General features: G+C 37.1%; 1 protein-coding gene across 1 annotated transcript; it reads right to left on the reverse strand.

The window, feature by feature from the left end:
* Nucleotides 1-506: 506 nt before the first annotated feature.
* On the reverse strand, nucleotides 507-10,197 carry LOC142550137 (lysine-specific demethylase ELF6-like). The gene is made up of 8 exons (XM_075659373.1): nucleotides 9,823-10,197; nucleotides 9,098-9,758; nucleotides 6,262-6,340; nucleotides 6,018-6,085; nucleotides 5,549-5,699; nucleotides 3,731-4,290; nucleotides 3,016-3,306; nucleotides 507-2,734 (listed from the first exon to the last, which is right to left on the reverse strand). The coding sequence occupies exons 1-8, from the start codon at nucleotides 10,195-10,197 to the stop codon at nucleotides 717-719; spliced, it is 4,203 nt and encodes a 1,400-aa protein (XP_075515488.1). The 3' UTR covers nucleotides 507-716.
* Nucleotides 10,198-24,864: the final 14,667 nt, after the last annotated feature.

The following is a 24,864-nucleotide window of genomic DNA, read 5'->3' on the forward strand; positions in this document are numbered from 1 at the left end:
TAAAATTTAAAAGAAAAATAAAATTTGAATTTCTTTTAAAAAAATTTAAAATGTGTGGACCGATCGGACATGTTCTTAGTCGGTTTGACATCCAAAATTATTTTCTTAACATTTTTTGGATTGGACCCGTGACCTATTCATGGTAAACCGACCGATCTGATTTTGAAAACATTGACCCACACAATGTATTAGCCTGTTCGATACGCGTACATTATCTTAATGGTTGGAGAATGTATTAGCCTGTTCGATACGCGTACATTATCTTAATGGTTGGAGTTGTGGATTAGTGCCAACTGGAATCGGATGGTCTCTCCATTAGCTAACATAGCATTTTTTAAAATTATTATAATTTGACAGAAATATTTATGAGAATATATAATTAAAATTCATATTATAGATATATTTTGGTTATTTTCTGAAAATAAATAAAAGGTATTGGAGAATATTAAGGAAAATGTTTAGGATAGTTGGAGAAAAAGTTATAGAAATCGAAAGGGAATTTTCAAGAATTGCTGATCCCAACTTTTTGCAATTTCACGTTAAGTGAAGAAGACAAGAGTTATTATTCCTACAATCAAAATATTAGCAACAAAAGTAAAATGCCTACTTACACAAGGTTCCATCCGTTCCTAAACTAAGCTATTATTCGAGCACACACCAATAATTCTTGAGCTCCTTTTGTTCAAAGCTTCATCACCGATTTCGATTAGAGGTTCTCAGCTGGTTGTGCTAACATAATGCCCTGTTTTTCGCCTGTGTCGACTAAAATCCGAAACGAATCTGAAAGTAAGGCCACATCCCTTAACTTTGCAGACATATGGCCGTTCCCCAGTATGCACCCGTAAATGTTCTGTTCTTGCCCAAGCCCATTTGAATGACATGGTACAACCATTCCATGTACATTTAAGAGGCCGGTCATCATCATGAACACGTTGGTGCTGCATTGCATATTTGTGGGAGTTGAACTTCTTCCAGCATCCTCCGACTGGGCACCGGTTTCCTTTGTGCAGGACGAGCTCTGCCTTTGTCCGGAAACTCATAGGGCAGCCATCTAAGTCGCATTTGTGACGTCCCTTTTGGATTTCTTTCTTATCCTTGTGGAAAACTGAATCATTAGATGTCTTTCTCAACATCTTTACGGTGACTGTTACATCAACACGTTTCTTATTGTCCTTGTAATTTGCATCTTTTCTGGCCCTAAACCTCAAACCTTCACAGGGGCTTTTAATAAAGCCTCCAACGAGGGATTGATCTTCTGTTTGCAGGTCAATCTCTCTTTTCCGTTTGTTTCCAGTTTTAGAGTTCGATCTGGAATGAACCATGGTGGAGTTTGAATCATCCGACTCTCTTTTCTCCTGAAATGATCCGTTGTTGCCACTATCACTACAAGATTCTACACGGTCATGTGTCTTACATGGGGCCTGTAGTTCTTCAGCCAAACCCGAAATTGATTTATTTACAAGTTCATTAAATCTAGAAACACCTTTGTTTCGATTATCTCCATCTGCCTGAATGTCCTGTGGTTCTCCGGAACAAGAGGGTTTTAACATTACACTGTCTACGACAAGGTGATCGGCAAAGGCTTCCTCTTCCTTTCCATCCCATCTCGGGGGAAGGTCTTCTTTCGAAGACTTGGCGAAGTAGGCACGTCCAGAGGATTTTTTTATCATATAATTTTCGTCAGATTGAATGTCACAAGTGCCCTCAAGATCATTTTCTGCAATCTGAAAATCATTTTTGCTTGCTACAACAAATTCATCGACTGTTTGTTTGTCTGCCAAAGTTTCATTTTCAATAGCCCGACAAATCCCATGTTCAGCTTTTGGTGAATCCTCAGGATTATCAAGATTCAACACCTTATTTTCCTCTATGCTCCCACCAGATCCCGTGACTTCATACGCCTGGGGATCATGGCATGAGATTTCAAATTTGTCTATTACTCTGTGTTCATACACAGTAGCTTGTGACTCAGCGATCACAATCACTTGTAGAGATGTAACAGGTGAATTTGCAGGGTCAGATGGAGGATAATTCTCAACAAAGCCTCCTGTTGGCAAAAGCATGCAATGGTCATGAATAGTTTCTGATTTTCTCTTTGCAGCAGAAGCACAGGGCCCAGATGAACCGTCTCCACCATTTTCAATTCTGACAGTAGTATTTATGGTCATGCTTTTAGGTGTCGTATCTGGATCTATGTGGTTAGTATCCGAAATATCTTGCAAGATGATGTTATTTGTGTCTGCCAGCCCTCCTATTCCTCCACAACTACGTTTTTTATATTTTCGCCTTGAATACTGAATGATTCTATCTACGTTCAAGACCACTTGTTGCTCCAACTTTGTTTTCACATCCTCCGCGGCCTTAATGCAAATACATTGTTTCCTCCGCAACATATGTTTTGCTTGGCTCCTCGAGCGAACCTTTCTGGATGGCCAATTGAGGCAGGGTTTAATTGACATAGGAGTTACACCACAAGACAATCCTCCCAAAGTCAATAATCGCTGAACATTTTTCGAAGCAGAACTCTTTTTGACCTTTACACAGTTTCGTAAATTGATGTTCAACTGGAAGGTCCAGTCTCCTGCACATTCAACTTGTTCCTCACTGTCAATTGCAGCACCAATCAAGTTCAAATCTTCCTGAGATGCAGTGTCTAGAGTAATCTCATTGCAATAGAAAGGACCTGCGATTTCCTCAGCAATGATGGCAGCATGGGCTTTTATCTTCTCGAAGTCTAAACAAAGGAAAAAGCAATCAGTATACAGCTTTATGCTTATATCAATTAAGAGCATGCTACAACTCCATTTCATTTTATTGCTTTAAAGAGGCATATGCATCTCATGCATTTTATTGGCATGTTTAATTTTTGGTATTTCTGGCATAGAAGAAACATAACACCTCGTAAGAGATTCATGCCTAACAGCCAAATATTTTCAATTTTGGAAATGTTAACTGAGTTCATCATACTTTTATTCTCTACAATTCTGATGCACAAATCGATAAGCTTGTAATTACCAGAATGACAGATCACAAGAACATTTGCTCCACCTTTCGAGCACAACAATTCTTCGATTTCCACTGCATGCTCTAGGCAGAATATTCGTGGCTTTAAAATTGCATTTGAAATGTTCCAACCCCTCGTAATTTGAACAGTTGAAGCAGCTTCACTCTCCAAAGGTGAAGAACGTTCTGGGACCAGATATTGTTCCATGGATGAACGTATGAATTGGCTTGATTCAGCCATTGATACAGCTTCATTCACATGGTTTACATTCATATTATTTGATTTAGCCTCGTCCGTTGTATCTACAAAAGGGAAGATGCCAGCACATTCAACATAACAAAGGTGAAGTAGGCCTCTTATAGTTGAGAGTTGGAGAGGGGCTAAAATTCTAACGAGGACAAAGTAGGCAGTAAACCTAACAATTAGCAGCCTACTTTTATCACCATAATAAAGAGAGCAAAGGAAAAAATTGTCCCGCCAATCAGTAGGGACTGAAAAAAAGTCAATTTATAATTTATATAGAAGTTAAGTAGTACTCTTAACACACCACAAAATAAAGGATTGGGGTATACATCCAGCATAAGCACATTCAAATGTTTTCATTTATCGTGCCAGTTCTTAATAGAAAAGCCACTTTTAACACTTTGTTAATTTAAAAGATGCCACAGTGACAAATTGATGAGGAGAAATTGAGGAGAATTAACACAGCAGCTTTCAGCCTAGTACCTTCAGTACACTGCTTGTCCATTTGATTATGGTCAGGAAGGAAAGTAGATTCCAAAGATTTGAGGACCTCCACACCTGGAGTAACAAGCATACCTTCAAGCAAAAGATTTTTAGATGCTTCCTCGGATGGCTGTACAACAGCCATGAATGGAAAACCTAGAATGCCACAAGCGACACAGGGTAAAGCTCCAGAATCAATTTGAAAATCATATTCCAGGTCCTCATCATTAAGATCGAAACCAACTGCATTGATACACTTGCTCAACTGGCTAATGTAATCAAGATTAACTTCATTCTCAGGAAAAGTTTTTTCTGTCGATGCAGATGTTCGATAGCTTGCATCCCTGCACAACCGAGATTCTTTACTTGAAGATGCCAACAATTCAGCATCCAATAATACTGCGTGGTAGGAGGAATTTCTCTGAAGGAGGAGAGTTAGTAGATTGTTTTCATCCAAGATATCTGCAACAAATGCTTTCTTTACTAACAATTCCCTTTCTTCTCTGTGACGATCTCTCAGACGTAAGCACCGTGCACCTGGCAGTAAGGATCTTGGTATTCTGTGATTCAATTATTAACAACATTGTCAAACTTCTGAAATTCCATTCAACTTAGCATCTTGAACCTTGAATTAAAAAGTTATCATGTTAAACTAAAAAGGACACGTACACACGCACATGTGAACAAACAATAGATCCTGTTTATATGAATATTCCTTCTTTCCTTGGGAAAATATTTTTCACCGTAAAATATAAATTTGCAATTAAAGGATACGATATCCTTCAGACCAGTCTTCTAGAAAATATGTATACACCCCAATCTGAATGCCAAGTCTTAAACAAACAAGTTGGCTAAGGCTAACATGGTTTGACATGGAATTAAAAATAACCTAAATGATGAGTTGTTGATATTTTTGTCCATGTTCCCAAAGAGCAACCAATATTGATATTCTCTCCTGAGCTATATGAAATCACTCGTAGACTTTTCACAAAATATGTTACTTGAACTGAAACATTCACATGTCCAACCTCATGTCCATTCAAGAAAGCTACCGAAAACAAGATTCTTTGGCTGTTTCAAGCCCAGGACAATACAAAACTAAAAAATAGAATTACTAAATGAACACAACTTCGTAAAAGTACCAAAAAAGATTATTGTTCCATCCTCCTTTGGTAAGTGATAGTTAATAATCTGATGCCTCACGAGTAGTTTTTCCCCCAAAGAACTTCCAACAAGCCTGACGGACAGTTCTTTCTTCGAGAATACTGGTTTGTCAAGAAAGTTCTAATCCAGGTAAATTTTCTCACATTTAGCAAGTTATCTACTCAAATCTCTTAATTTAAAGAAAACTTCAATTCATTCACACAGATAAATTCAGAGAGTAATCACGAGCAGAAAACTTGGGCATTGGAGTCACCACATGAAAGGAAACTGAATTAACCTTTTTCATATCTTAAAACACAATTGCGGGTAATACTGCACCACTCATTCTTCTGAAAACATGTACCATTCACTCTAAGATGCAATTTTATTATCCATGGAAATCAACATACAAGGTCACAACAAGAAACCACCATTGACGTTTGAAAGAATAACTCAAAATTTGGACTTTGTATGATTTAAGAAAAGGAACTTATGACATCACGAGCAGATTGGTCATTTTGGCAACAGAATCCAATCTGAGTCCATGAAAATCAGGAGTAAGCAAATTACATGTTACATTTAGGCTACTCTCCAACATAATCTCTACATCTGGAAATGAAAAAATCTTTGGTCAAAACTATACAGTAGTAAGAGAAACAGAGTTAGTAAGTTAACCTTGAAATAAAAGACATGGTCAATAAGTAAAGCAATTGCTGATGAGAAAGCATGGGAAGGTAATTCATGGCAGCTCTCCGAACAGCAGCTTCCTTAGCTACTGTAAGCCACTTTGGTGTGCCAAAGTTAGCTGCTTCTCCACAATTGAAACCTGAAATTTTTAAACAGAAGTTCAAGCTGTAAAGATAAAGCAGAATGCTTCAAAAAAACATGCAAATCTGTAACAGAAAATAAGAACAAGTTATTATAGGTATCAAGATTTTAGTAAAGGAAAAGGACAAGGTTGATATTGAGCTATGATAATGAGCAATCAAGTTGCAATTGAAAACCCACGAGCAGTTGCTCATATAAATAAGTGCATCCATTAAATGTTACAATGTATAGAATACAAAAATATCAAAAAAATAATCGGTAAATGCATACGAGACAGACTTCAGTCAAATAATCACACAAATTAGTAAGCAATTACCATGGCTGTATCCAATGTGGTAAGCCCTTGGGAAAGTCACAACAAATTCACCAGGGTTCTGTACCAACCTATATATTATAATTTTAAGATTAGCAGAAAATAATTCAATTGAATTACTGCTATCGTATCAGACTCCATCACATAAAACTGACAACCATGAAAGACATCCTCTAATTTGTCTAAGGCGAGAAGAATATAAAATGAAATAATAATATAAAACCAAACAAAAACCAAATCCATCCACCTGCAACAAGGTATGCCTGATGCAACAATAGCTTGAGGAGACAAAATCGTGGTCTTCTCGCCCAATAGAGATAGGGCAGCTGTAAAATACAAATTAGTTGCATCTGAGTGAAACAATCTAATTCATGGTTTAAAAAATGAATGAAACAATCTAATTCAGAGTTTCCATTGGTAATGCAATTATTAGCTTCACACTTATGAAAATGGATTTGAAATACTCTCCCTGTGAAGAACTGATACTCAAGAGCAAAGCTGGCTAAGAAGTTGAAGCAAATTTTATACCTGGAGAGATAAGGCTGCTTCTACAGTTCAAACAAGACATATACGGCTCAAGGACACTTCTTAAAATCTAAAAAAATAGGGTACTTACTATATGATGAAAGCATTTTCATGTTTGAAATGGACTAATGTTTTCAAGGCCAACATCGGATATTGAACTCTTTGTATAAAGAACAGTTGAAAACGCAAGAAACGGATGAAGATTAAGCAAGTATCCTATCACTAAAAAATTATGCATGGAATCTATAGAAGGATTATATTGTCAACCAGTAAACCAAATTCCTAATTTGACAAAACCTTGACAATATTAATTACTTAAAGTTTCATTCTCTTACTACAACAAAACAATGTAATCAATGTAAATACACAAATGAGCAAATGAAAACTCATGTCTGACAAATGTTTCAACATTTGTTACAATCAACTACTTTTTTAATATATATTTAATAAGCAAGATGGTGGTATAGTAACAGCCTTTGGTATACATGTGTAAAATTCCAAAATTAACTGCAACTCAAAAAAGAAAAATTTAGATGAAATGTGAAATTTATTAATTCTATTTTTCCTCAAATTACTTTTCCACAACTTTTACTGCGATGTTGGTGCTTTAAAATATGAAAATAACTCCCACCTTCATGTTTATTTAACTTCTTGGGCGTAACTTTTTTTTAAAAAAATAATTAACAAATTTTAACATATAACTTCGTTAAACACACGCAATATGCTAATATTAATTAATGACCAAGGAACAGCTGTTAAAAAATAAAGAATAGAATTAAAATAAAAGAGAAGCACGATTTGAATCTCTCAGTGTAATGACCCGAATCTTTATTTAATGAAGTATTAATTAAGAGATAATTAAAGAGTTGTTAATTAAGTATTATAAAGGAGAATTGATAATTCGGGATCAAGCTATTGGGATTTACCAAATTTAAAATGGATAACCCAATCTACTTCAAATTACATTATCCCGAGAAATCCAAATAGACAAATGAGATTCTGACACGTGGCAGATAAGATTGATTCGGATTTTCTGAAATATTACGGATGCAGCCTATAAATGGAAGCTGAATTCTTTTGTTTCCTACACCGCATTCTTCAGAGAGAGTTCTAGCCTTATACCTTAGGTTTTCTAGTTAGTTTCTAGGGCACTTTGGTGTCGAGAAGTTTCGGAGCTAGTGTCGACTCGAGGAGGGGTCGGTGAACTGAGATCGAGACATCATCAGCGGGCTGACGACGGACGCACGTATAATCCTAAAGCCTTAAATAGTGATTTAAGGATCATTAAGGAGAACCTTGTAGCATGTTTGGTAATTCAGGATCTGGTTTCATAGTGATTTCATTATGTTGTTATTGTTTAGGTTCAGAGCTTTCTTTCAGATTGTTTTAGTGAGGTACGTGATGTACTGACTGAGATATCCAAGCGTAGTATACACACTTATATGCTGCATATTTATCTGTTGCATGATACATGTTTTACTGCTTTGGAATATTATGCATGACATATCATGTTGAGCCTGATATCTTTTGAGATATACCTAATTTGTTGGGGCCGCTCAGCCTTATTATGTATTGTGGACGATGGGGCATCGAGAGCTACAGTGTTCGACGGGACCCGCAGGCTCTGATGACCTGGACATTGTAGGTCCACGTCTTGATGATGAGTTTGGGAGCCAAAACATGCCTAGTGTAGATCAGAGACTACACACTCAGGCGCCTCTAGACTGAGCATGAGATTTTTGACTTGATCTTTGATATCTGAGCATATTGCATTTTCGCATGCATCATATCAGTTTGTATACTCGTACATTCTAGTATTGGGCGATTGTCGCTCACGTCCTTGTTTTCATCGTGGGCACCCCATTCCACGGGGCAGGTCTTAGGTTGAACGGTTCGGACGGCCACGGATGTTGCTAGAGCAGTTGGGTTTTCGGTGGTGATCCAGTGGAGGTTTTATGTGGTTTATCGTTTTCTCGTTCAAAATTATGTTTTCAATATGATTGTATTAATGTTAAAGACTGCTGTTATTGTTCTGTTTTCGTTTAGGTCGGAAGATGATTAAGTATTTGGTTTCTGCTGTTTAATTGTTTTTATTAAGTTTAATGTTGCATGTTAATTAGTCTGTTTAGTAGTGGGTCGGGTAAGGGCGCTACACCCAGAAATGTCAGAACCACACACTTGTTAAAAACTAGGTTAGATGATTCAGAAAGTAAGAAAAGTAAGGGTTGATAATGCCTGACATTCTTCTAAAGAATCAAACTCTTCCTTTACTCAGTCATGTGACATGCCTTTTTGTATGAATGGATATCATAATAAAATTATTTCAGAACTAAAGAGACACAATATTGGATCAGAATCAGCGTCAAAGTAAGGATCATGCTCTTTGTCCAATATTAATCAAGTAGAAATCTATATGTTTAGAAGAAACAGAGAGAAGCGTTTCATGAATAAAAAACAGAAAGTTAGCAGCATAAAATGATCGAGAGAAAGAAACCAGGGTCGATGTAAATCATCTTGATGCTCAAAAGTTTAATCTTCAGGGAAAAGCAATTACTCACACAATCGGTCTATATTTCCTCCATAGGCATGAAGCCGGATGACTTCTTCAAAACTAAAAGCATAATCTCCTGGCACAGCATACCAAGTCTTTGGAGAACCCATGTGGAGGAAATTCAAACTATGAAGGTCGTGATCTTCGACATGCCAAGCAAACCAGCTGAACAACATTCCAACATAAACCATGGGAGAAGTAACACCAGGAATATCATCAGGCATAAAACGTGTCAACGATCCTGGAGACCGTGCTATTACTTGCAAATTCCAAGGACTGTTTGAAAGCTTCCAACCAGCTGTACCTTGGATCTCACTACTACTGTTAAAATCCTTATTCACAGAAAAGGCAGTGGTTTGATGGGGTTGTACAGGTTGTAAAGAATTTGTTGTCTCCTTACATAAATTAGGAGTGCTATTGCTACCTGAATCTTTACCAGAACTGATATTTTTCGATATACCTAATTCATTATTATTGCAATCTGAGTTTCCTAAATTATTTCGGTCAAATGAATTCCTCTTCCTTCTCCGCCTCCTACCCCTGTGGAAATAACGCAACAACCCCTCTGGCTCAGCAAAGCCTGATCCAGGCACATCATTTGCATACTCAACATATATGGGCTTCCAACTGACTCTTAGAAAAATTCTTTTACTTTGCTTCAAATTTCTCTAGTGTATACACCTCTCCACTCTGCCAAACTTGCTTTTGATATCTTGGTAACTGATCTCCAACCAGCGCCTTCATCCTTTTCCCCTTCTCACATCCCAATTCTTGTTGCCTTGTAGTAAAAACAGCCCTACACTCTCCAACATTCATACCTCTCTCACAACTTTCATCCTCAGCAATATCCATTTTCGATAATGCAACAAGATTCACATTCGAACCCAACTCGGGACACTTGGAAAGTGACTTATTCAAGTTATGAAGTACATATTTCCTCGAAGGCTTAGTAAAAGGCGGAATTACTTTACATATACCAAAAGCACTGGCCTCTTTCTCTATTTCGGATATATAAGCAATCGGGTCAGCGAATTCAGTGTCAGTAGGCCGAAATTCAGGCGCCAATGGCAATCCTTCAAGCCATTTAGGTATTTCCACATTCTTCATTTACACTACCCTAAAATTCACATCGATACCATAACCATTACCAGAAGACACCGAACCTTTTCAATGTCAACTGCAGATATATCAATCGCACGCTAATGAACTACCATATACAACAAAAGGAAGACCTTTGCACATTTACTTATTCCTTGAATTGAAACTACATTAATTCTTCTGCAAATGAAAAGAAGAAGAAGATTAACCAAATTCAGAAGCGCAAATTAAGAACAACAGAAAGACCTGTAGCTTCAATCCTATGGAGAAGAAGTGGAGTTCGAGAGGGGGGCAGGACTAGGTTACGATTTGCGAATGCGCAAGATAGACTAAAAGAATTTGAGATTGTTACCTTGCGCCCGGGTGAACATTAGCATACGGTTAGGTCACTGTTACTGGCCCCCTGCAGGAATAAAGATATAAATTTTTCGGAGCGTCGTTCTCCATGCAGCTCTGGGTATTGTGGGTATTATCTAGTTGTATTAATTCAATTGTACGAATTGAACTGTTTAAAATTAAATTTATTTATACATGATTGAATATTCGTTGTTCTAATGAAAAAAAAATTATAGCTGATGGTAACTTTAAAATAGTTGTTTCGATTGTTTTGTTTTGTAATTATTGATCTATAACAATCTCTTTTTCAGTAATTGCAGAACTTACAACTAATGGAAATCAAACACGAGCTTCACCCTGATATTAACCAAATTATAGTTGACAATAACTATACAATTCAAAATTTTCAAACCGTATTGCAGTAGAAACATCACATTATTCGTGTATTGTGTTCTCGCACCCAAAACGCAGCGGAAGTTTAAAATTTTTGTTCTTGGGCGTTGTGTGTCTAAACATTCATAGGACGTTTAGAATTATACTTTTGCGTTCTAAACGTTGTACTCCAAACTATTCCGGATATTACGCGTAGATAGTCATTCTTGTAAATCCCTACGAACGGCTCTTCAAATTTGATTGCCTAATTGGGTCCATGATCGAAGACTGTCTTCATCGCTTGGATTGCACTAGAAATCGCAAGCGATTTATGCGTTGATATTACATACTCCGAATTTCCAAAATCCGGAGACGGTGCAGCGTCGGCGGTGCGACGGTGGAAGAAGGTACTTGGCCGAAAATTTTCCCAATTTTCTTGAAGGTGGCTATGACTTTGCTTGGCTAGGAGGGAGGAGAATTTTGTGTATTTTGTGTGCAAAAATTGGTCATGTAATATGAGTCCTAGTGATGTATATATAGATTGAAACTCCTAATTTAATTAGGACATCCTCTCTCACAAGGACTATAATAATTTCATTATATTTAAACTCTCATATAATTAATATATAATATTTTTATTAACCTTTAATAATACATGATATAATAATATCATATACACATATTTTAGATAACCATATAATATATACATGTATATGAATATTAAATTAAACAAAAATTATTTAATTTATAAATTAACTCCTTGGTTAATTTAATTATAGACTCCTCTAGAATATTTATGGGAATATGTATATGTTAGTAGTCACCACTACTCGTACAATCATTTAATTAGTAAATTCCAAATTCACTAAAAAATGATTCATGAACTCATTATAACCCCGATCGACAATCCAAGGGCGCCGATGTACCAATGATACAAATCTTGTTCGTATAATGAAAATATAAAATTTCGAAGATCAAAATTTTCACTTACCAAATTTAGAACTTATCATATATGGCAGCTGCCAGTTTTAGTGAACTTCTTTACAAAACAGGCAGTTCCACTCTCCTTCCTTATTCAGCAATTATGTCAACTTCCATTTGTTTCATCTTATAGAATCAGCTCATAAACTTCTTTATAAGCTGTATGTTTGATCTCCATCAAACTAAACGTCAAGTTGTAATAAAATGTATTGTCGAGTACAAGTGTCGATCCCACGAGAAGTACGTATTTAAATGTATATTAATGCTTACAATTAAAATAGTCTCAATTTTATTTAGAAAAATCAATTGACAGATTTGTTTGCACCAATAACTAAATTGAAAATAAATTTAATTATATTATAACACCAAACTTTTTATAACAAATAACTATGAAATAAAAGATCTAGAGGTCCGATTTCACGCAATTATCCACCATGTGTTATTTTGTGTAGCTATATTATAAATGTCCTTATTATACATTAGCCAAGAATTCTAAATTATCTACTCCCTCTCCCGAGTGCTAAGTAGATACTAATTATCTAACAAAGGATTGTAACGTCCCCGTCAACAATCTATAATTAAATAACACAATAAGCAATAACTTCTTTTAATGGCTTCAATAGCAATATATGTCCTCCCGAACTATATAAATACCATCGATGTATTTTTCCTTTTCTTGTTTATAAATTCCCTTTTCCAAGTGATAAATTATAAACATAAGAATCATTCAAGATATGGCCAATAAAATGAAAGCATTAAGATTGAAAAAATACAAATGAACAATAAGGAAAACTTATATAGCATAATTCATAAATCCCAACACATGGTGTCTAGTTTTGTTCCATCATTCCTCTAGAAAAAAGAATTAGTTCATAATAAAAATAACACAACAACACATGAATCTTAAACAAGACATATCAAATAAAAATAAAGAAAGAAGAACTTAGAACAAGAGATTTGGAGTACAATGAAATTTCTGTCCAGAAATGTGCAATAGATTTCCAAGGATGATGAACTTGAGCTTCAATCCTTTCTTTGTAGCCTCCTCTCCTTTCCTTTGCTCCCCAATACCCTAAATGGTGAATAATAGAAGCCTTTTATAGTCCAGACAAACTTCCCCACGCAGCACACCATTTTCCTCTTCTTTTATTCGAAGTCCACAAAGTTACAGATTTTTCGGACTCTGTTTTGCGAAGGACCGCGGGTGCGGTGAAAGAAGGACCGCGGTTGCGGTGTTGTTTCGGAGAAACTTTCAGTCTCGAAATTCAGTGACCGCAGGTGCGGTGAAAGAAGGACCGCGGGTGCGGTCATGCTTCGGCAGAATTTTTTATTTCTATCTTCAGGGACCGCGGGTGCGGTCCATATGATACCGCGGGTGCGGTCATACTTCGGCCATTTTATCTTTTGCACTACTCCAATTCAACAATTTGCTACTCCAAATTCTATTCTAAGCTTCCAAATTACAACAACAAATCACATAAAACCTGCTCAAGAATAACAAAATTTCAAGTTAAAAACAAGTAATAAAAGTACAATAAATTGCACTTATCAAATTCCCCCAAACTTAAGATTTTGCTAGTCCCGAGCAAAACAAAACAACACAAACAAACAAGTCATGAAATATTTTAAAGAACTTGGCCTCAAGATATTTTAACTAACTCTTCATGCATTCACAATTCAAATCAATCCAACCACTTGTTCATCCGGATAAAATCATGCAATCGGTTAATTTTCTTAACTTCAAATCTCTTCAACTCATGTTTCAAAACATTCTCAATCAATTTCAATTTTTACAAACACAAATCAAGAGGTCTTTTCCGGTAAAAATTTGGTTCAAAGCAATATTCATTCAAGAAAGGGATACCCAATAAATATTTGATGCAATAAGGTGTGTGTAAAATTTATCAAGATTCTTACTCAATGAAAGTGTTTATCGATTGTCCATAAGCTAGATCCTCCCAATCACTCTCCACTAGTATATTGGACAACTATGACTAGGTTAATAGGATTTTCAATGGTTATAATGTTATGCCTTGGCTCATGGCTACAAATAAAGATTAGGAGTTCGAATAAGGGAGTAAGTTGAATTTTATTTCTTTTGCAAACTCCACTTTTTCTTTTATCTCCAATTTTTTTATTTATTTCATCTCTTTTTTCTCCCTTTTTTCTCTAACTTCATCAATGTAACATCATTCATTTTTCTTTTCTTTTATAGGAGAATTTTCATTTGTTTGATCATTTGAATTCCTACTCCCTTGAGAAGGTAGGAAATTAATGTTTAAGATATTCAACGGGGTAGTAAATGTGGGATATTTGAAAGAACATCGAATGGGGGTCTTTTACACATATTAACGTGTGCCATTCGAATTCATTTAAGCTCAAAGAGGTGACAAATGATAAATTCTTTTTATTTGGTAGTTTGAACGGCTCAATCGATCCAAAAATCACCTAAATCATTCCTAAATCATAATTTGTCCGTATTTCGCCTTGAGTGATGTTTGGATAGTTCTAGACAAAATCTCAATTCACCAACACAAAGTAGAATCTAATCATCGTGAAAATGGTGTCTCAATGCATCTCAAAAGAAAAGTGCTTGGCTTCCAAGAAATTTCAAGAACACAATTTTTTTTTTCATATAGGCTCAAGAGGGCTTCAAATGAATATTTATGAACAATATAAATAGGCCCAAATAAAATCAAAGATTGTCTCAATCATATATATGTTTGCAAAAATTTATTTCGATGTCAAATGAAAATCAAAGAGTTGTATAGAAATTATAAGTCTCAAACTTACCAAATCTCATGATTGTTCTCTAAATTTTTCAAATTGATCGATTAACATGAATGTAATACATGACTTTTCTTCTTAATGCAACATTTTTCTTTTCTCATTATTGGCCATTTTAAATAAAAATTTTCATGACTATAAACAAACAAGCAAACAACTACAAAAATAATAAACACAAAATAAATAAATAAACACACAAAAGAAAATAAACACACAAGCAAACATAAAATAAATCGAATCTCCCCCAAACTAAACATGCACATCGTCCTCGATATAAATAAGCATGAAAATTAGGAGAATACACAAACTTCGGGCGACAACCGTCAGTGGTCATCGCCATCCTCATCATCTTCGTCATCTTGTGGTGGTTAGAACTCCGGCGGGTGGTATATGGGTGGCCACTGTGGAGGAGGTGGGAATGGATTGCCAGAGGTTGAAGCCGATGGAAATTGCTGAGCCAAGACAGATGTAAAATCCATCATATATCCCATAAATGTGTCGGTCCTAAACCGAAATGCATCCATTTCTTGGCGGTGTTGTTGCATAACTTCTTCCAACTGGGTCAACCTATCTCTCCTATTTCGTTGTTGCGGTTGTGGTTCTTGAGCTTGAGCCTGAGCACGTCTCTCTGCAGCTCTTCTGTTAAATTCCCTTTCTGCTCGACGTGCCGCAGCATGTTCACTTCTAACTACCCTATGTGGTTGAACTACCACAATGGGGTTTTTAGGCTTCAACAATTTTTCATTTACTGCCCAAGTCACTCCCGCATTTTGGCATAAATCAGTGATAAGAGAAGGGTGGAGGAGTCCACTAGGAGAGTTACCTCTTGCATATTCAAGCATCGAACTCTGAAGCAATTGACCTAAATCAATTGTCTTCCCCGTCATAATGTAAAAAGTAAGAATTGCCCTCTCCTTGATGACTGTGGTGGTATGCTCAGTAGGCTTAATCCTAGCAGAAATAAATGAATATCAATCTTTTGCAACACTTTTGAGATCAGACTTAGCTAGGCTAACATGCACATCATCCCTCATTCTCCATTCCGCTCCCTCTATGCAAATTGTTTGAAGAATATTATTATAATTTACATGCTCAGCCCGGTATTCTTCATATTCATCGTGCATTACATGAGGGATACCATATAACGTATTGACCGTATGTGCATCAAAGGCTACCATTTTTCCTTGCACCAACACCTTCAACTGATCATGCCTAACCTTGAGGTTAGCATAAAATTCTCTCACCAACGAAATGACAGCATCTTGTGGCTGCCTGCCAAACTCATCCCAGTGCCGAGCAGTAAGCATTAGTCCAATTTCAGTTCGAGGGAAACTAAGATCAAATCCCCTTTCTTTTATAATGCTCTTGCTCAAAATCTTTCCATAGTTCTCCTCCGCTTGTTCGTCCCAAAACCTGTTTGCATCGTAATTCACAGATGATGATGCACCCTTAGATTGTTTTTTTCTTGGAGGCATTTTATCGAACACCTTTCAATCACCAACTTCTCCTCAATCCAATTCACAAAATTTAATGATTCTTGCACTCCCCCAAACTTAATACTCACAATATGCACACCTCAACAATATACACAACAATCCAATCAACAATATACACAATACCAAGAATGTACTTCACTAAACGTAATTTCCTTCCATAGCAAATAACACCTTAAATTTCGAAATTTCAACAAATATGCAATGGATTTGCTCACCTTGATTATGTTGAAATGTTTCTTGAAGAATAAAATCAAAGCTCCATCCAATTTGAAGAAATTTTCGAGCCCCTTTGAAACCCTAGGTTTGATGTTGATTTTTGTGGAAAGAAAAGTGATATTTGATGGAATGAATGAAGATATTTAGGTTGGAGTGGTAAATTTGTTGAAGAAATAACAAAAATTGAGTGTGAAAAGTTTGTTCTTGAGAAAGGATTTCGAGGGAAGGAGAGAAATTTGAGAGAGGTGTTCTTCGATTATGAAAATTTCTGCCCCATTTTGTTTGTAAAACTATCGACCGCGGGTGCGGTGTGCAAGAGACCGTGGGTGCGGTGTTCCTTCGGGAATTCTTATAATTTTTATGTTCGATGACCGCGGGTGCGGTGTACAAGAGACCGCGGGTGCGGTGTGCTCTCGGCAAATGTTGCATAATTCAATATTAATCGACCGCGGCCGCGGTGCAGGAACAACCGCGGGTGCGGTATACTCTCGGCCATTTTGCGCGGGTGCGCTCAAAAATATACCGCGGGTGCGGTGCTTTCTCGGCAATTTCTTGAAAATTTTTCTTCCTTAACCGCGGGTGCGGTGTTATATGTACCGCTGGTGCGGTATTCCTTCGGGAAAAAATTGTTTCTTCTTCATTTTTTTTTTTTGAGTCCTGAGAATAAAACAAGTGGAATTCATTAGTTTTGGGAAGATATAAGCACACACTATACTAAAAAAAATATAAACAACCTATAATAAGAATACTAGAATAAAAGAAAAACCGAAAACAAATTTCAAAAGAGAAACACAAATTTGGGTTGCCTCCCAATAAGCGCTTGGTTTAACGTCTTCAGCCCGACTTCCATCAGTCTACATCAAGTCGATCCGCCCAAAGGAATGTTGTCAAGGTGCCTTACTTCAGTTCCATAATATGGCTTAACTCGCTGCCCATTCACCTTGAAGGTCCTTCCATCACTGCATTTTAGCTCAATTTCCCCATGAGGGTACACTGTCTTCACAAAAAATGGACCTGACCAACGTGATTTCAACTTACCAGGAAACAACTTCAGACGGGAGTTGAACAAGAGTACTTGTTGTCCTGGTTTGAGCTCCCTTCGTACAATGAGTTTATCGTGCCACTTCTTGGTCTGCTCTTTGTAAATCTTGGCATTTTCATATGCATCATTGCGGAACTCATCCATCTCGCTCAACTGCAGTTTCCTAACGTCACCAGAAGCTTTCAAATCAAAATTTAATTTCTTCACAGCCCAAAATGCTCTATGCTCCAACTCCAACGGCAGATGACATGCTTTCCCAAACACTAGCCTATAGGGAGACATCCTAATAGGCGTCTTGAATGCAGTCCGATAAGCCCATAACGCATCATCCAACTTCATAGCCCAATCTCTCCGGTTGGTGTTGACAGTCTTTTCCAGAATTTGCTTAATTTCACGATTGGATATTTCAGCTTGTCCATTCGACTGAGGATGATATGCTAATGCCACTTTGTGCTTCACATTGTATTTAGCCAACAGTGAGTTGAAAATTTTATTGCAAAAATGCGTACCTTCATCACTTATGATGGCTCTCGGTGTTCCAAACCTGGTGAAGATGTTCTTGTGGACAAACTTAACTACAACACGAGCATCATTAGTATTGGTGGCAATTGCTTCCACCCATTTCGACACATAATCAACAGCTAATAAAATATAAGATTGACCAAAAGAAGGGGGAAAGGGTCCCATGAAATCTATGCCCCATACATCAAAAAGTTCCACTTCCAAAATATTTATCAGTGGCAATTCGTGACGCCTAGAAATGTTTCCTAACCTTTGGCAATTATCACATGATTTCACTAAGGTATAGCTATCCTTAAACAAAGTAGGCCAGAAAAAACCTGATTGCAATACCTTAGCTGCAGTTCGTGTCGCTCCAAAATGTCCACCATATGCAGATGAATGACATAGCTCAAGAATTTGGTGTTCTTCAACACCGTCAACACATCTCCTAATCACTTCGTCAGCACATCTCTTATACACATAAGGATCATCCCAGAAGAAAAATTTGATATCATGAAATAACTTCTTTTTCTGATGGTGGTTCAGATCTGGAGGAAGAATACCACAAGACAAAAAATTCGCAATGTCAGCAAACCAAGGGAGTATTGAACTTACCTCAAAAAGTTGTTCATCCGGAAATGTTTCCTGTATTGCTCCTTCTTCTTTCCTATCCTCTAGCTCAAATCTTGACAAGTGGTCAGCCACTTGATTCTCACTTCCCTTCTTATCTTTGACCTCGAAGTCAAATTCTTGTAATAGCAGTATCCACCTTATCAAGCGTGGTTTCGCATCCTTCTTGGCAAATAGGTAGCGAATGGCTGCATGGTCAGTAAAAATAATTACTTTTGTGCCGATCAGATATGGCCTGAATTTGTCGAAGGCAAATACTACAGCAAGCATCTCCTTTTCAGTTGTGGTGTAATTTTGCTGTGCAGCATTCATAGTACGGCTTGCATAATAGATTGCCCTAAACATTCTTTCTCTTCTTTGGCCCAATACTGCACCAACGGCATAATCACTTGCGTCACACATCTGCTCAAAGGGCTCCTTCCAGTCCGGCACTATCATGATTGGTGCTGTCACCAATGCCCTCTTGATTTTCTCAAAAGCCTGCAAACAATCATCATCAAATATGAATGTGGAATCTTTTTCAAGCAAATTACATAAGGGTTTAGTGATCTTAGAAAAATCTTTAATGAATCTCCGATAAAACCCCGCATGTCCTAGAAAGCTCCTTATTCCTTTGATGTTCTTTGGTGGAGGAAGTTTTTCAATTGCAACCACCTTGGCTCTATCCACCTCTAATCCCTTAGATGATACTTTATGTCCCAGGACAATGCCCTCTTGGACCATAAAGTGACATTTTTCCCAATTAAGAACTAGGTTCTTTTCTTGGCATCTCTGCAACACAAGAGATAAGTTATGTAAACAATGATCAAATGAAGAGCCAAATACCGAGAAGTCATCCATGAAGACTTCCATGATTTCCTCCACCATGTCTGCAAATATAGCCATCATACACCTCTGAAAAGTGGCCGGTGCATTGCATAGCCCAAAAGGCATTCTCCTAAAAGCGAACGTGCCATAGGGACACGTAAAAGTAGTCTTCTCCTGATCCTCTGGTGCTATAGCTATCTGGTTATAACCTGAATAACCATCTAAGAAGCAATAATGACAATAACCAGCAAGTCTATCTAGCATTTGATCAATAAAAGGCAATGGAAAATTATCTTTTCGGGTGGCATTGTTCAATTTTCTATAATCCATACAAACTCGCCAACCAGTTACAGTACGAGTAGATATTAATTCATCATGTTCATTTTTAACCACAGTTATTCCCACCCTTTTTCGGTACAACTTGTACAGGAGACACCCAATTACTATCAGAAATAGCATATATCACACCAGCATTCAACAATTTAAGCACCTCATTTTTCACAACTTCTTTCATTGCCGGATTTAATCTCCTCTGATGATCCACATAAGGAGTATACGACTCCTCCATTAAAATTTTATGCATGCATATAGTGGGGCTAATTCCCCTAATATCAGAAATCGACCATCCCAATGCAGTTTTATATTCCCTCAATACTCTCAATAATTTATCTTTTTCATCAATAGTAAGGGAGGAAGATATGATTACCGGATATGTCGACTTCTCTCCTAAGAATGCATAACATAGGTGGCTTGGCAATTCCTTCAGATCAGGAGAGGGTGATATTACCTCTATTTTCTCTTTGACGTTCAACTCCTCAATCAACACATCCGTTTTCTTTTCTTTATGCAATACTTCAAGAGCCACCAGTTGCTCTTTCACTTCCCAGTCGTCTTCACTAACAGCTTCAGCAGCTCCAACCAAGCAACTCTCCAAAAGGTCCCTAGTTCCTGCACAATCAAAGGATATACATGAGTCTATAACTGAAACGTCCTGCCCTTTTTATTGCTTTAAAAGCACTAGAAATTTTTTTTTAAACCTCACTTAACATCGGCCGAACCATAAAATATCTTGACATCATTTTAAAAATAACCATCCAACTGCTATCTAAAAATCCAAAGGAAAATATTTTAAAGCATAAAATCGTCAAACATTTTACCAAACCTAAAAAGCAATAATTTGAAAAGTAAAGCCCATACTAAACCTCTCAAAAATCTCTCAAAAGCCTAAATAAATAATCTAAAAAAAATCTGTAATCATAAAGCATGAGTCAAAAGTCATAATGCGGAAAAAGTAGAAGCGCTGGTCCTCGGGTTGTGTGCGCCTTCAGCCCAGTCAAATCACTCATCAAGTCCTCCCTCAATACCACCTGCATCCATCACACCTAGTGAGTCTAAAGACTCAACACACCATAATCTTTATAACGAGTAATACGTAATACAGTCAACATATAACGGTGAAAAATACTTGTACTTAAAATATCATTTTCATGAAGATGCATAAACATAAATATTTTTGTAAACATTTTCATGATGCATAAAACTTTAAACATAAACATTTTCATAACATGCAAACATGAATTTCCTTTTCCTCAACATGACATGACATAAAACCTTAAACATAATCATGAACATTTCCTTTTTTTTTTCCTTTTCCCTTTGTTGAATTCAGATCGTTAATTGTGACTTTCCTGACATGACATGACATGACGATGGATCCATCTACGTGAAACCTCAGTACTGGGCGGCGGGGGACACCAGCAACACTCTCACCGGTCAACTGGGCCCTGGCCTATCATGATCGAATAGAAATACGATCGTCGGGGCTCCCTCTGGGGCCTTCTCCCCTCACGATATTCCCATTCTTACCTCAAACCTCATAACCTCATATTCGTAATAATGGAAACACGATCGTCGGGCTCCCACTGGGACCATCACCCTCACGACATCGCCATCATTAACGAATTAGTCACAATCACTTCACTTCCTTCAACATTTATATTCTCACCACTTTATAAAAATCATGCATAACATAACATTTTGTTTTTCAAACCAAGCATACAACATGTCTTTTAAATGTCTTCCTTAAATCATAAAAATCAAATAGACATTTTAAAATCATAATTTAATCATAAGCATTTCATAAATATTTAAAAATAATCATAATATCATAAAAACAGTATTTAGGGCACTGCCATGACCTTTACTAATTTCTAGGTGTAAAAAGACCGTTTTACCCCTGGACTCGACATTTTACGATTTCGACTTTTTCCTTGATTTCATGACTCTAACATGTCCCAAATAATTATTTAAGCCTAAATTAATTTTTCCATAATTTTATTTGGCTTAAAACTTAGACTTTTTCAGTTATTTTTTTCTTAATTGTTTTGACGGTGTTTTAATCCCGAAAAATACCAAACTTTAATATAAAATTCCTAAATTCTAAATTTAGTCTTTTTATATTATTTTAGCCCTTATGAATCACGACTCGACCCCCGTGAGCCGTTTTCCAAATTTTCTTCTTTTAAATACCCTATTTGACACCTAAACTTCGACCCCGAGCCAACTTTTGTTTTTCTCGAGTTACCCCCGCACCATGTTGGTCCAAAACTTGCTTAACATCCTAAGTTAACCTACTGGACCATTATTTCACCAAGACACTAAAACAAACCATAAAAACGAGAACCTCCTAAGTGACCCTATGCTGGCCGAGACTTTCAACTTGCATGGACTCTATGTTTTGAGCACTTAGTGACCTAGCCGTCAGCCTAGCTCCCAAGCCAACCCCCTGTGCACCTTCCTAGGACCCTAATGAGTCACCCTAGCCTAACCCACGAGCCCTGGAACGATACCTTAAACCCTGCAAGCCACCCGAAGCCTGCACCCTTTTTGTGTCACTTCTCGGGTAGGAGTCCTTGCGTGCAAGGACTCCTCCCTGCCTTCGTTCCTGAGTCCTAGCTTGGCTAGGACTCTCCCTAGACCCTTAACAGTCCCTGGCCGAGCCCTGGCCCCAGCCCAGCCATCCCTCATAGAACCCGATCCCATAACCCATGGCAGCAACCTACAGACTTCGGTTCCCTTGCTTCTTTTGGTTTCTGCCGATTGTGGGTGTGTGAGTGTGGCTTTGTTTTTCCTTGAAAACTTTACCTAAACACCATATGGCATCATGGCAGTCCCTAAACACATTCAAGGCATGAATTGGCACATAAAAATCATTAGTTCATAACATGTACATAAGAAATCCGAAAATTCTTAAAAAAACTTCAAGTTCTTCATGCATATGTTAATTAAATCGATACTATGATGTAATGGATGAGAAAAGGAAGATATAGGCGTGCCTTTGCGTATTTAACGCACAAAAAACCCGTTGACGATCGCGAAGAACGGACGAGAACCGCGGCTTTAATCTCCCTAAGCTTCCACCGAATTTTTCCTTCAAAAATATAGTGTGTGCCATGTGTTTTTCTTGCTTGGGAGAGTTTTGGTCTGCTTGAAAGTGTGTGGCCGATTTTGTGAGGGTTTTGGGGTGAGGTTTTACATATTAAATACATAAAAATCCACTAATTAGGCCTTAGGCCCTTTAATAAATTTAATTAAGCTCACTCAGCCCATTAGTGTTTAACTAAAATATTTAAAATAAATTTGCTTAATAAAGTTTTTGAATTTATTAGCTGGGTTGCCAAAACGTTCGCATTTTTGTTGAAAAACCAACACCGGTAAAAATTACGTCCCGGCGTATAAAATCACCTCCAAACCCCATATTTTCAAAAATAAAAAAAACCCACAATCATATTTTAAATAATTGAAAACAATTATTTAATAAAAATGTTTTATAATTATCAGCCATCGGTCTCCGTTCCTCGCTCGCAACTCGAATAACCTTTAAAAATATATTTTAATGCAACAATGTAGAAAATATAATTTTAAATATGTCGACAACCACAACATAATTAATTTATGCAATTAAAACATTTAATTAAAATAAAAAGGAATTTAATAAATGCATGCATGGGGTTCGCGTGGACTTTAAAATTTTCGGGGCGTTACAATAACATCAATGCTTTTACAAGTACTTACCTCATTTGATCCCCTCATGGCATGATAAATATTAAAAATGACTTCTTCTCCACCAACTCTCAAGGTGAGTTCACCCTTATGCACATCTATCAATGCCCTTCCAGTTGCAAGGAACGGTCTCCCAAAGATTAATGGAGCATCATTATCCTCTTCCATATCTAGAATCACAAAGTCTGCAGGAAAAATAAACTTATCCACTTTTACCAATACATCCTCGACAATCCCTCTTGGATATGTAAGACTTCTGTCTGCAAGCTGTAGGGTGATAGTGGTTGGTTTAACTTCTCCAAGCTCCAATTTTCTGAAAATAGAAAATGACATCAAATTAATACTTGCTCCTAAATCACATAAAACTTTACTACAATGAGAACCACCAATAAAGCAAGGAATAGTAAAACTCCCTGGATCTTTCAATTTTTGTGGTAATTTCTTTTGTAGGATGGCACTGCACTCCTCAGTAAGCTTTACTGTCTAAAACTCTTGCAGCTTCCTCTTTTTAGACATCACATCTTTAATGAACTTGGCATAGTTGGGCATTTGCTCCAATGCATCAGCAAATGGTATATTGATGTGTATCTTCTTAAAAATCTCAAGGAATTTTGCAAATTGATCATCTAAACTCTTCTTTTTGAACCTCTGAGGGTATGGAATGACAGGCTTAAATGCAGGAGGTTGTACAACTTTTGTCTTAGAGTCCTCAACCTTATTCTCTGTTATAACCTCAAACTCAACATCTTCCACTGACTTCTCATTTTCCACCATCTCCTTGGGACTTTGAACCTCCAATTCTTTTCCGCTCCTCAAAGTGACTGCCTTGCACTGCTCTTTTGGATTAACTTCCGTATTACTCGGAAATTGACCCCTGTTCTGATCTCTCAAAGCATTAGCCAACTGTCCAATTTGTGTCTCCAAAGATTTCATCGTAGCACCCATGTTTCCTATGTGAGTCTCCATGCTATCAAGCCGAGACTCAGTTCTAGCCATCCTCTTTCCAGATTCAGCCACAAATGTACCTACCAAATCCTCAAACGAAGGCTTTCCCTCCCCTTTTGATGTATTGAACCCCGGAGGAGGATTCAACACATTCTTATTGTTTGCATAAGAAAAATTTTCATGATTTCTCAAACCTGGATGATAAGTATTAGGAGGAGGGTTACCTCGATATCCTCCAAATCCACCAAAGTTTCTGTTGTTGATATATTGGGCTTCTTCAAGAGAATGAGTTTCTTCAGCAACCACGGAAGGACCTTCAGTGTCAGGTATGCTCACTTTATTCATGGCTGCTAGTTGTGTGGTCAATGCAGAAACTTGGGTGGTTAGTGAAGTGATAGGATCCACGGCATAAATACCAGCTGTCTTCTTTACTCCTGACCTTTCAGATGGCCACTGATAACTGTTAATGGTCACCTGTTCAAGCAAATCATATGCTTGATC

Source organism: Primulina tabacum, chromosome 6 (genome assembly GCF_025594145.1).
Source record: "Primulina tabacum isolate GXHZ01 chromosome 6, ASM2559414v2, whole genome shotgun sequence".
NCBI classification, from domain to species: domain Eukaryota; kingdom Viridiplantae; phylum Streptophyta; class Magnoliopsida; order Lamiales; family Gesneriaceae; genus Primulina; species Primulina tabacum.